This window comes from Schistocerca piceifrons, chromosome X (genome assembly GCF_021461385.2).
Source record: "Schistocerca piceifrons isolate TAMUIC-IGC-003096 chromosome X, iqSchPice1.1, whole genome shotgun sequence".
NCBI classification, from domain to species: domain Eukaryota; kingdom Metazoa; phylum Arthropoda; class Insecta; order Orthoptera; family Acrididae; genus Schistocerca; species Schistocerca piceifrons.
The window spans coordinates 225,266,404-225,279,680 of NC_060149.1; the positions used below are offsets into that span (position 1 = coordinate 225,266,404).

At 39.8% G+C, this 13,277-nt stretch overlaps 1 protein-coding gene across 1 annotated transcript in view; it reads right to left on the bottom strand.

Moving 5' to 3' along the window:
• LOC124722263 (glutaryl-CoA dehydrogenase, mitochondrial-like) overlaps positions 1–13,277 on the bottom strand; it is a 53,763-nt gene that overhangs the window by 13,777 nt on the left and 26,709 nt on the right. The window contains exons 4-5 of the mRNA XM_047247451.1: positions 8,404–8,564; positions 8,195–8,317 (exon numbers count right to left, since the gene is read on the bottom strand). Of these exons, the coding sequence (XP_047103407.1) occupies positions 8,253–8,317; positions 8,404–8,564 (226 nt within the window). The 3' untranslated portion in view covers positions 8,195–8,252. The remainder of the gene's footprint in view (positions 1–8,194; positions 8,318–8,403; positions 8,565–13,277) is intronic.

The following is a 13,277-nucleotide window of genomic DNA, read 5'->3' on the forward strand; positions in this document are numbered from 1 at the left end:
ATGCTGGGATGGAAGAAGTTAACATATACTAAGGCCAGATGGTTCGCGAGAACCAAGGACATGTTGTAGTGCTAGTTCCCACTTGCAGAGTTCTGAGAAACTGGTGTCTGGGGAAAGAGTACAGATGGCATGTGTGGTGAAACAGACTCCGAGGTCATGGTTATCATGTTGTAGAGCATGCTCTGCAACAGGATATTGCATGCTCCCAATATACACCCTCTGCCTATGCCCATTCATCCTAATTGATAATCTGGTGGTTGTCATGCAGATATAAAAGGCCAAACGGTGTTTACATACCAGCTGGTACAAGACATGTCATTTCACAGGTGGCTCTCCCTTTGATAGTATATCTTTTGCCAGTTACAGGGCTGCTATAGGTGGTGGTAGGAGGGTGCATATGGCAAGTCTTGCAGTGAGGATGGTCACCGGGCTAGGAGCCATAGGGTAGGGAGATGGGTGCAGACGGAGCACAGGACCCGACAACAATATTGCAGAGATTGGGAGGGCAACAAAAAGCTGTTCTAGATGTGATGCGTACAATTTCAGACAGAATGAATCTAATTTCATGGTATGTTTTTAGGAAGTCATGGCCCTGTTGAAGTAACTGATTACACATTAAAGACCAGGATAATACTGAGTCACCAGTGGTGTGCTTCAAAGCTGTTTTTACAGTGATCAGCAATACGAGGATTGGATGGGATGGCTTGGGAAATCTGCTTTTGAACTTGGCTGGTGGGGTAATTATGTGCAGTGAAGGCTGAGGTGAAATTCTTGGTGTATTGCTCTAAAGAGTTTGCATCTGAACAAATACGTTTGTCTCAAATGCCAAAGCTGTATGGGAGGGAACATTTGACATGTCAAGGCAAACGTATTTGTTCAGATGCAGACTCTTTACAGCAATACACCACCAGTCTCACCTCAGCCTTCACTGCACGTAATTACTTCACCAGCCTAGTTCAAAAGCAGATTTCCCGGGCCATCAAATCCAATCCTGGTACTGCTGATCCCTCCAAAAAAACAGCTTCAGAACACAACACTGGTGACTCAGTATTGTCCTGGACTGGAATGCATAAATCAGCTACTTCGACAGGTCAATGACTTCCTAAAATCATGCCCTGAAATGAGATGCATTCTGTCTGAAATTTTTCCCACCACATCTAGAACAGGTTTTCGTCACCCCCCTCCCCTCCCCTCCCTGCTCCTCCCCTCCCCTCCCCTCCCCTCCCTGCTCCTCCCCTCCCCTCCCCTCCCCTCCCTGCTCCTCCCCTCCCCTCCCCTCCCTCACCCCCCAATCTCCACAATATTCTTGTCAGACCCTATGCTCCTTCTGCACCCATCTCCCTACCCAATGGCTCTTACCCCTGTGACCATCCCTGCTGCAAGACTTGCCCTATGCACCCTCCTACCACCAACTATAGCAGCCTTGTAACTGGCAAACATATACTATCAAAGGGAGAGCCACCTGTGAAACAACACGTCATGTACCAGCTGTCATGTAAACACTGTTCGACCTTTTACATCACCTTGACGACCACCAAATTATCAATTAGGATGAATGGACAAAGGCAGAGGGTGTATACTGGCAACATGCAACATGCACGCTCTACAACATGACTATCACGACCTCGGTGTCTGTTTCACCAAACATGCCATCTGGATTCTTCCTCAGACACTAATTTCTCAGAACTCCGCAGGTGGGAACTAGCACTACAACATGTCCTTGGTTCTCACCACCCACCTGGCCTTAATTTATGTTAATTTCTTCCACCTCAGCATCTCTTCACAGTAACTACGCTCTGTGTGCTCTCAGGTTTTCAAATCTCATCCGATGCAGTCCTCAATAATCAGTCTATCCTTCTCGTCCCGTGTGGTAAGTCTCCCCCAACCTGCGGTTCTGGGTGACTTTCCCAAAGTCTACCCCTTTTCCTAGACCTCTCCAGTCCTTTTCACTCATCCCTCTTCCTTCCCCTTCAACCCTTCTGCCTGAAGAAGGAGCCACTGACTCTGAAAGCTTGCCTAATTACAACATTCTTTTATGTGTGTGTTCTGCCACTGCTTGGTGAGTAGATGTTTTATCTAGCCAATTAAATTACTGTTTGTTGTTCAGATAAACATTGCACCACCCACATGCAGCCCCACTGTGAATGCTGCTCTCAGGCACTGGGTGAACTACTTGGTGTTTGCAAGTAATTGGAAATTGTCCAGACTGCTATCAAGCATTTGAAAGCCGGTGTGAATGGATGGTTGGGTAGACTTCTGTCAAAGGAGCGTGAACTACTACCCTCTCCCAAGGGTACTGTTCCTTCTCCAGGAAATACAAGATGTCAACAACTAGACTTTGAGTGGTGAGTCAATGGTTGGTCCAGAGGTAGGCCAGGACTGGGAAGAACTTCAAAGTTCTACACTTATCACTTTTACCAACAGGTTTAAGGTGCTGTCTCCCACTGGAATGATAACTGTTGGGGCAGTAGGACTAAAAAAAAACATTGTTCATTGTTCATTGGTAGCATAGTAGGATAATGCAGTCAATCTACACAGGAAACTGCTTAAAAACACTTCCACATTCCATTTCAAGTGTATGGGGCCCATAACAATTAGTACTGACATGTATATTGAATGTAAACAAGTAAAAGTAGTATGAATGGTCACAGGTTTGTTTGACTCACAGGAATGCTGAAAACCTTAAACTGGCACACACTTGAATATAGATGCCATCTGTTACTGGTAGTGGTGCATACACATCTTGCTGCCAGCCACAAGCACTAGTCATTTTTTTAATAGAATTATTCTTAGTCTCGCAGCCCAACCGAGATGATGCAGCTGTGCCAAATGAGGACACCACATGGGCTTGTCAACAGAGGTTATTAGTCGAGGCCACTGCAGGACAGCAGTTTTGCACACTACATCTCTCCACAGACTTATAGAGGCATGACACCACTGGCCACTCATGTACATCCCCGGCAGCACAGCCAACTCCTGCCCAGGGGGCAGGAGGTTTCTTCCCATGCACACCAGCCACTGCCAGACAGGGGGCCTAGTGTGGTGGGCACCCCTGCTGTGATGTCAGCAGATGGTACTTGGGGCCACAGAAGCCATAGCAGCATAAAATTTGCACAATGATGGTGCAGGGTCCATGCAACCAGCTTATGTAACAAGGTCACTGGCACGATATAGTGCCGCACCGGCAACAAGGGTTGTGCGGGCAGACAGCCAAGCAGAATTTGGCAGCCAGCTGGACACTGACCCTATGCATCAAGCAGTTCAGATGTGTCAATAAAAGAACTTGTTACATTTGCAGCTGCCGTCCTCTGCCATCTGGGCTCGACCTCAGCTCCACCACCCATTTGCAGCATCCTGGCTTCTAGCCACCGCACCCTGCACCACGAGCACTGTACCTTTATCAGTCCCACAATCAGCAATTATTTTGTCAACACATCAGTGAAAAGATCTGTGCTCAGCTGTGAAAATAAACGTGTATGAACTTCCTTGTGTAGTCAGTCAGTGATAGGTGTAAATATGGATAAGGGAGACATGATTGTTGAACCTGTTAGAGCGCTATCGATGAGTTATCCTGCCACTGTCAAAAGTCCATTATATTCGGTAACTAACTTGGCCAACTAGTGTTATTATCTGGAGAGAAAGTGGACTGATTAGATGAGTATTACTAATGAAATTATTTTTATAAACTGCTGATACTATGAAAAAGTGTGAGAACTGGTCATCAGTTGCGTGCAACTTAATCTGAATAAATAAGGAAGAGTATCAAAATTAAATCAATGGTGTTACATCCGTCCCTGAACTGTGAGAACACCAACTAATACAATTTCAGGATCTGAGACTAAATTATTCATGCACCACTGAGGACTTGCAGCGACACTGCCAGCCTCATCAATACGTATTTGTCAGAAGTACAAACAATGGCTTTACTGCGTTCAGGTGTGTCTTTATTGTTTCTAGATTGTTTTTGTTGTGAAAAACTGTAGACAATCATTTCATTTCACACTGACTTTATAATCTGCAGAATATACCAGCCACAAACAAGAAATGCATGATAATATTCTTCAAATTACATAGACGTACATGACTGCTGCATTTGTCTCCCTGTCTGGAGTGCGGAGATTCCTGTGCCTACATGGGGCAGCCTGTGTGCACAAATCAGAAGCCCGTGTGACTCTGCGAAGTTGCATTCACCCCCTCACTTCTCCGTTCAATGGCTACATGCACCTATAGTGCGCGTCATTTATGTTGGCGGCCGTGTTTAGGTTCGTTCTGCGCATCTGACGTCACAAAACACAGTCAGCCAATGAACAGAGAACAACGTTGCCAGATCTCGACTGCAGTGCAGAGCTCGGATGAGTGTTTTCAGTTTTAGAAACGTTCAGTCATAAATAAAGTAAAAGAACAAAATCAATGTCTTGATAGCAGACTTTCTTTTATAGAAAGTTTGCAAAAAGCATTCTTTATACCAATTGCTTCATATTCTATTAATTAATTAAACCTAACAAGTAATAAGACTCCTAATTCAGGCGATAGCAAGGAAAAGTGTTTGTATCAATCTCACTAACCGCTTTTTCGCAATAAGGAACAGCGGTAAGTGTTTATTTCCTATTTTACTTCGACGAAGCGTCAGTAATTCATAGTCATACCAACAGTGTTTGTCAGTATTTTGCATGACGTGTTAGACTCCTCATGTAGTTACATTGTAAGATGAGCTGCGTTAGCGTAATGGTTAAGGTGTTGGGCTACTAAGCAGAAGGTTATAACGGTTAAGGTGTTGGGCTACTAAGCAAAAGGTTATGAGTTCAAACCTTGTGCAGTGCTTAATATTTTCTTTATTTAAAAACAATATCGCAGTGTCTTACTTCACGAATTTTATTCGTTTGAATGCAATTTTTTGAAATTTCTAGTGCTTTGTCTCTTCATTAACCCTTTCGCTGCTGCAGACACGTGCTCCCCGCATTCCACGCTGTGCGTGATTTTGTCATCACTGGACTGCTAGTCTGTGCAGACACATGGTGTTCCCACTGCTTTGACACACTTATCATTCGATTTCACAAAAACCATTTGGCCCAAAAATTAGATTTTTACACATCTTCTTGACTGATATCTTCCCCCCATAAATGACTTAATTTTGTTTCGATGTTCAACACAGTTATTGTGCAGCATTAAATGTAGTAAACCATTGCACGAAATTTTGAAGAGTTTGCAGAGGTAAAAGTCCATAGAGTATACTTTCCGTATGGTCGATTTTAGTTGCCACAATGTTGAGATTGAAATGTGGACAAGATACCTAAATTTCATATAAAATTTACTGTATAACAATATCTCATTTAATTTAAGTACCACATAGGTGTCATATGTAATATTGAGAAATATTCCATCTTTCGCGACTGTAACAAAAGTTTTATTTACACTGGGCAAGTTTGGCTTTATTTTAAAGCACTTCAATCAACGAAAGGTATGGCACATACACAATGGTACTCATGTTCTCTTTCTTGTTTTTGTTCCACAGTTGCAGTTTTACCAATTGTATTGAAATATATTCCTCTTCCGCAACTGTAATAAGCGACTTATTTAGACCAGACGCATTTCTCTCTTTTGAAGCATCTTCAGAGGACAGTATTTTGTCTCCTCCATTGCCAAGTCACCTTTCATAGTTTTGTGCTGCGGTAACACAATATTCAACGTTTGTGTCGGCTGATCAGTGTTTTAGCAAATAAATGCTGTTTGTGTGTGCCACACACAAAAATTATATTTGACATAGCTCAGAACACTTCACTGATAGATGGAGTCCTAATGTTTTTGTAAGTCCACAGTTTTGTTTAATGTATTTTGTCTACTTCCTTTTGATCGCTTGAAGTGCTTTTAAATAAAGCCAAATGTGCCCAGTGTAAATAAAACTTTTGTTACAGTCGCGAAAGATGGAATATTTCTCAATATTACATACGACACCTATGTGGTACTTAAATTAAATGATATATTGTTATACAGTAAATTTTACATGAAATTTAGGTATCTTGTCCACATTTCATTCTCAACGTTGTGGCAACTAAAATCGACCATACGGAAAGTATACTCTATGGACTTTTACCTCTGCAAACTCTTCAAAAATTTTGTGCAATGGTTTACTATATTTAATGCTGCATAATAACTGCGTTGAACATCAAAACAAAATTAATTCATTTATGGGGGGAAGGTATCAGTCAAGAAGATGTGTAAAAATCTAATTTTTGGGCCAAATAGTTTTTGTGAAATTGAATGATAAGTGTGTCAAAGCAGTCAGAACACCATGTGTCTGCACAGGCGAGCAGTGCAGTGACAAACGCGCACAGCGCAGAATGCAGGGAGCACGTCTTTGTATCAGCGAAAGGGTTAATGCGGCCGTGGTAGATTTACTTCATGAACTGCGCGCTCCCCCCTAAATGTAAGCTTGCGAACTATTCTATACTATGGCACTGCTTCTCTTGGTGCGTGCGTCGTGTGCAACTGGCAACGCAGCAATCTCCCGCATCTGGGCAGGCATGCGCGAGCCGCCAAGATAAAAGAATTGAACTATAGTGCACACATAAAGTTACACAGATGTAAACACACCATTACAAGCAGGTTAGTTTACATGCATCTAGCAGTAGTTTTGTCAGAGAAAGTTGTTGTTGCGTCAAAAGAAAACTTCACCTGATAAGACAATAAATTATGAGACAGAATTTCTTCCCAGTGCCTATTTTCTGGGGGCAAAACTGTTAGTACGGCCATAACATACAAAATTATACAAAAATACCCTAGCTTTCAAAACTATCTGCTGCTACTGCTGCTGGTGTTTGTGTGTGTGTGTTTGTGTGTGTGTGTGTGTGTGTGTGTGTATGTGTGTGTGTGTGTGTGTGTTTTGTATGTTCCACATCTTCTCCTAAACCAGTGGACCAATTTCAACCAAACATGATATACATATCCATTACTGTCAAGCAACAATTGCTGAGGGGTAAGAACCACCTACCCACCACAGTTCAGGACATATGACTTCATTAACACTGAGATGCATGAAAAACTGCTACATTGTGCATGACATTTACATTTTTTACTCCTTTGCTACTAACTCTATTCGCAACACATTTTGCAGACACTATCCACAAAAGCTGCTGAATGTAACTATAAAATTATATCATTGTATGATATACAGATCAGGAGAAACTTTTGCATCATGCATGACATTTAAATAAACTTATTCTTAAGTACTAAAACACTCCTAGTCAAGTCAACTTAAGGTAATCCCTTACACCTGCTTGTGCTTTTAGCATGTTTGAACTGTGAAGCACAAACGGCATTAGATGAAAACTATAGCTGCCTACAGAGATATGGAGAGGCATTGCCATAGTGATGTTCACAAAACTGCACATCTCACACCAAGTATACTGCTCAAATACATACAAGGTTTCATTTCTAATAGAAAATTGGCAAAATTAATATCCACGCAATGCTGGGTTTGTCAGCTAGTAAGTCTATAAAAATCAGCAGCAGGGTGCAGTGCTGTTTATGAAAGAAGACAGTATATTGAACATTTCAGAAACAGAAGTCAGTGTTTCCAGTAAATGTTCAGTATTTATGAGAAATAACATGTTCTTACATAGTACTTGAAAGTCAGTAATAAAAGTTAGTGTGATCTTATAATCTTTTAAATGAACAGATGCATCACCCATGGGGCAAGTGAACAGCAGATCTATTTCCTAATTCTTGTCAGTAAACTTTTACTTGTGTTTTCTCTTTGTATCAAACTGATGTTAGACATATGATTTATCTATGGATAAACAATAAACTAAACAATTGTGGCTTCATACTTCTACAAACATTATTCACTGTATAGGAATCATAGCCAGAGTTAGTAAATTGTATGTCCTGTTTTCCTCATTATATTTTCCACACACAGTCAAACATCAGTTCAGTGTCAGTTATTATTAATAAATTTTATGGACAGAAAACTAGAACTTACAGTGTTGACATAAAATTTACACTTCATATTGCAGGTAAGTGTGGCTTGGTGGTAAAGTGCAATCTTTGGATTGGTGACTGATTTACTTTTTCTATTCCAGATAAACTTTGAGTAAAACACACTGGATATTCTCATTCAGAATACAGCAATAAATAAATATGTACAGTATTATTTACATATTTTAGAATCACAGTGAATAAGTATTGTCACACGTACCTCAGAAAATACAGCAATGCATAAATATTCAGTAGCAACACAATATTTAGTCCAGTTTTTAGCTAAATGCTTGTATTCCAGTTATAGCTCTCCCAAGAATGAGAGCATGGATATCGTGAGTACCTATAACAGATTGATCAAGTGCAGTTGTCCATTATTTGCATTCAGGAAACAAAGAGGAAAAAGACAGAAAAAGTATATGACCTTACCTTCATATGTATTGACTGATTCCAGATTCAGAACATGTCTAATAATATGATATTCATCAGAAATGCCATTCCCACCCAACATGTCACGGGCAGTGTGTGCAATGTCCAAAGCTTTTCCACAGGAATTACGTTTCAGTATTGATATCATTTCTGGAGTACACCTTAAAAGAATATGTACAAAATGAAACTTTACTTATATGGAGAAAATGAAGATGGTTTAATATGTAAGTGAGAAAGTGAGGAATTTGTGTAAAATCTTGAGAACAGCTATTTTTATTATATTATTATGAAACACACAATAACAAATGGCTTTTCATGTAAGACAACTTTTGTTGGTGAAACTGAAGCATATAATTAGGAGACCACTCTTGCATCACAACATCCAGTTTCATACTACACCTAGTCACCTAATAGATAGCTGCCTCATCTTGACATACAAGACAGCTGCACATTATCAGAACATGGAGCCTCCATGTCCCCAATGCATGGTTAATGAGACCCCAGACCAATTCAACTGGGATTATGTGCAATCAGGACATCAAATATCCCTCAAACCACTGTAGCGTGATTTTGACCTGTTGGTGTGGATTCTGTTTTCCTGGGAACGCCACATCTGGTAGGGAGACCATAAACTATGAAGGAGCATATGTGACTAATAAAAATACTGGCATATTCCACAGCTTTCATAACGCCTTCTATAACAACCGCAGGTCCCAACAAGGTCCATGTCACCTTTTCCGAACCTTCATCTGAGTTGCCACTCTGCTACTAGGAAATTCATATTTCAAACTCTAATATCTAATAGGTTACAATATAATTAGTTTGCTTTTGATAAATATTAGTGATATCAGAATATGAACATCCAATAACCTATGCTGCTTTTGCAGTAATCATTTCTAGCTTCTAAATTATCAAAATGTGACCTCTGTTGAAGTTAATCAGCAGTTTTCTGTAATCTCAGAATACGGAGTACACTGAATGACTTAATTGCACTCTTGGCACCTGTCATGCCATGAGTACATTAATTTGAGATAGTTGCTGTGTAGGAAAGAGAGTGGTCCTGTTTTCAAAGTGAACACTTCGGCATGCCACATGACTGGCAGTCATCAAATTTTGTACTGGTCATTGGCATAACAGTTGAGAGCAGGATGTTAAAGATATGCAATATTAGCATATTTCATCAAGATCAGATCATGTGTATATGCCATGTGAGACACTCCATTTGAGGCTATGCAATTGATGGGCTTTTCATATGCCACTCTTTCAAGGGTGTTCCTGAGGACTTGCTTACAGGGAAAATAACTACCACCAATGTCATAAGTCATGAGAAATAACACAGTGCTGAAAGAGATTGCCACTAGCTCCATTAGTTAGTGCAGGTTGTAAGATTTAAGTGGTGGGCCACCGCCAGTTCAATGTAGAACAACAACAATGTCATTTTTTTCTCTGTCATTCCTTAGTTGCTTCAAATTTCATGGAGGTACGTTTCAAAAATGTAAGTCAATGAAAGTTAGATTGTTTATGCCATATACGTTTCACTTCTTTTATTCATGAAGCATCTTCAGTGGCCTGTAATACATTTTTCTTTTTATACATAAAATAAATGTATTATGTAATAGTTACAATATGTTACTATGTTACATTTCGTCATGTTTTTCTCTTGTTTTTTAGATTACAAACAACTTTTATTACACAGATCTTGTGAGGTTCAATTATCATTTGATGTTACTTCCGATTTTCAGTATTGCTAGTCCATATGTGTGGTCCTGTAGCTGTGTTCGTTCGGTCCCCGTGCTCCAGCTGGCCGATTTCTGGCAGTTTTTTCACCCACATTTATTACAACACGTTACTTGCACTTTTCATTTTGTGATCAATATGTGCTTGTTTACAGTATGTGGTATTGCCAACTATCACCATGTGGTTTATCTTTTGTCTTTTATGTGTGGTTTCATATTTTTCATCTGTTTTGTGTGTGTGTATTTTGTTATGTGTAAATGTTACAATATTTGTGAGAGCAGTCTTTTTTTTCCTTAAGTGAATAAGTGTGTGTGTGTGTGTGTGTGTGTGTGTGTGTGTGTGTGTGTGTGTGAGAGAGACAGAGAGAGAGAGAGAGAGAGAGAGAGAGAGAGAGAGAGATGGGGAGGTGGGGGGGAGAAAGAGTCATCAATTATTTACTCTGGTTAATGTTTCCGATTTCTGTTTATTATTGTTTTAGTGGCTAACATGATCAGAGAGTTATTGATTACATTAATTAGGTCATTAATTACTTTCTTTTTCATTGCATGGGCTCTTTGTATGTGAAAGTTTTCTCGTAATGTCAGGAGTTTTTTGTTGTGACTGTTCACTCTTCTCACATAAAATTATTAGAGTGAACGATCACAACAAAACTCCTCATATTAGAAGAAAACTTCCACATGCAAAGAGCCCTTGCAATGAAAAGGAAAGTAATTAATGACCAAATCAACACAAGCAATAACTCTCTGATCATGTTAGCCACTAAAACAATAACAAACAGAAATCTGAAACATGACAAGAGTAAATAATTGATGGATCTCTCTCTCTCTCTTTCTCTCTCTCTCTCTCTCTCTCTTTCTCTACACACACACACACACAAACACACACACACACACACACACACACACACACACACACAATATTCACAAAACACACACTCTTACAATGAACAACAAATTTACATATAACACAACACACACACACACACACACACACACACACACACACACACACACACACACACATACATACACACACACAATAAATGAAAAATGATTAATGTGGGTGAACAAACACCAGAAATCGGCCAGCTGGAGTATGGGGACTGAATGAATACATCTCCAGAACCACATATGGAATAACAACACTGGAAATCATAACACCAAATGATGATTTAACATCACAAAATTTGTGATACAAACGTTGCTTCTAATCTATAAAACAAGAGAAAAACATGACAAAATGTAACATACTAACATTCTGCAACTACTACATAACACATTTATAAAAACTAAAACTTTGTGTTCTGCCTTATGGCAGGTCTTGTCATGGAGGAAGCCTCATCAGAGAGGTCCACCCCATGAGCGTCTAGGGAAGTGATTCCACTGGTGGTTTCCTTTTGCCTTCCACAGATGATGATGAAATGATAATGAGGACAACAAAACACCCAGTCCCTGGGCGGAGAAAATCTCCAACCCAGCCAGGAATTGAAACCGAGCCCATGACATGACAGACTGCCACGCCGACTTCTCAGCCATCAGGGCGAACACACATTTATTATATGTATAACATGCCACTGAAGATGCTTCACAGACAAAAGAAGCAAAAGGCATATGGAGATAAACACACTGCCTTTCATTTAGTTGCATAGATGGAACATATCTCCATGAACAACAATGATGATTGGTCAGCACCCACAATCATCCTCTCACTATAATGTGTAGAAGTCACCACTCTCACATGCTTATTGAACATCAAAGAGCGTGGATATTCATATCATCACTGGACACTGACAGTAAAGAAAGTTACCTGAACTGACGAGCTGCAGAACACACTGGTACACTCTTATGGCGGGGTACAATTACACCAAAAACCAGGTGAGCTGTTTTTCCAAAAGAACACCATTCAGGCCAGTAGCAGTGGTATAACCATATGGTGGACATGTACGTGGAATGAAATGTGGTTCCTGGTATGACTAACATTGTTCCTCACTGGTGAATGATACAACCACCGTCAGCCCAATCAGGTGCACACTAAATCTCTCACCTCCCTCTCCAGGTGACTTGTGCCTTTAGAAAGGCATTCCCTTATCTAGTTGCTCCCAAATTGGAACACTGCATGAAATGAGAAAGTTTTCTGGTCCTCCAGGTCACCTGACCTTAATCATATTGAGCACATACAGTACACCATATGTATGTTTCTTGGATCCATTTCTGGCCAATTTCTGTGTGTTGTGGTCAACAGTTGAGTAGTTACGGATCAGGGTGGCTATCTACACACACTGTTTCACACAGCCCGAGCAATGACATGTCACTGCTGTCATAAGGCCAAAACGTTTTGCTAGATGCTATTAGGTTATATTCCTCATTACTCCATAATACCTCTTGTATTATGACATCCCCCCTGGGTTACTAGGTGAGCTCAATCTTGACAGAAGGATGTTCATAATATTAATATTATAGGCAATCGGTGTGTGAGGAAATTTCTTAAGCTTGGTCTTCAGTTTTTCCCAATACCCACCCGTCATCCGTTTAAATTTGTTGAAATACTCCAAGACAGTCACTGTGTGAAATGTACTAACTTATCTCATGTTTAAAACAATTTTATTTTAATAGTAAAAATTGCACAATTTAAATTGAGTTTGTTGTATATAAATCAATATCTTGTAGGAATGAGTCATTTTACATTCCATCACAAATTATTTTGTGAATATTGTTATGGCATCAAAATTTATAAGGTTTTTTTTTTTTTTTTTTCTAAAATATGCGGATCTGATTTGGTAATTCTTACCCATCACCTTTAACACATTAGAATTACATAAATTCTTCTATAGAACAGAAGGAGGTGTCAAGGAGAAACTTTCTCAGTTTGTTCTCAAATTCTGCTTTGCTGGCTGCCAGACATTTTATATGCCTCATTAAGTGATCAACAATTTTTGTTGCAGCATTACACCACCCTTTCTTTTGCTAAAGACAACCTTTATGGGGAGTAATGGATGTCATTTTTCTTTGTGGTATTGTAATTATGTACATCATAATGTACTGTAATGAACTGTAATGGATTATTTTCAACAAACTTCATGAGGTAATAAATATACTGTGAAGCAGAAGTGAGGACGCCCAACTCCTTAAACAAATGTC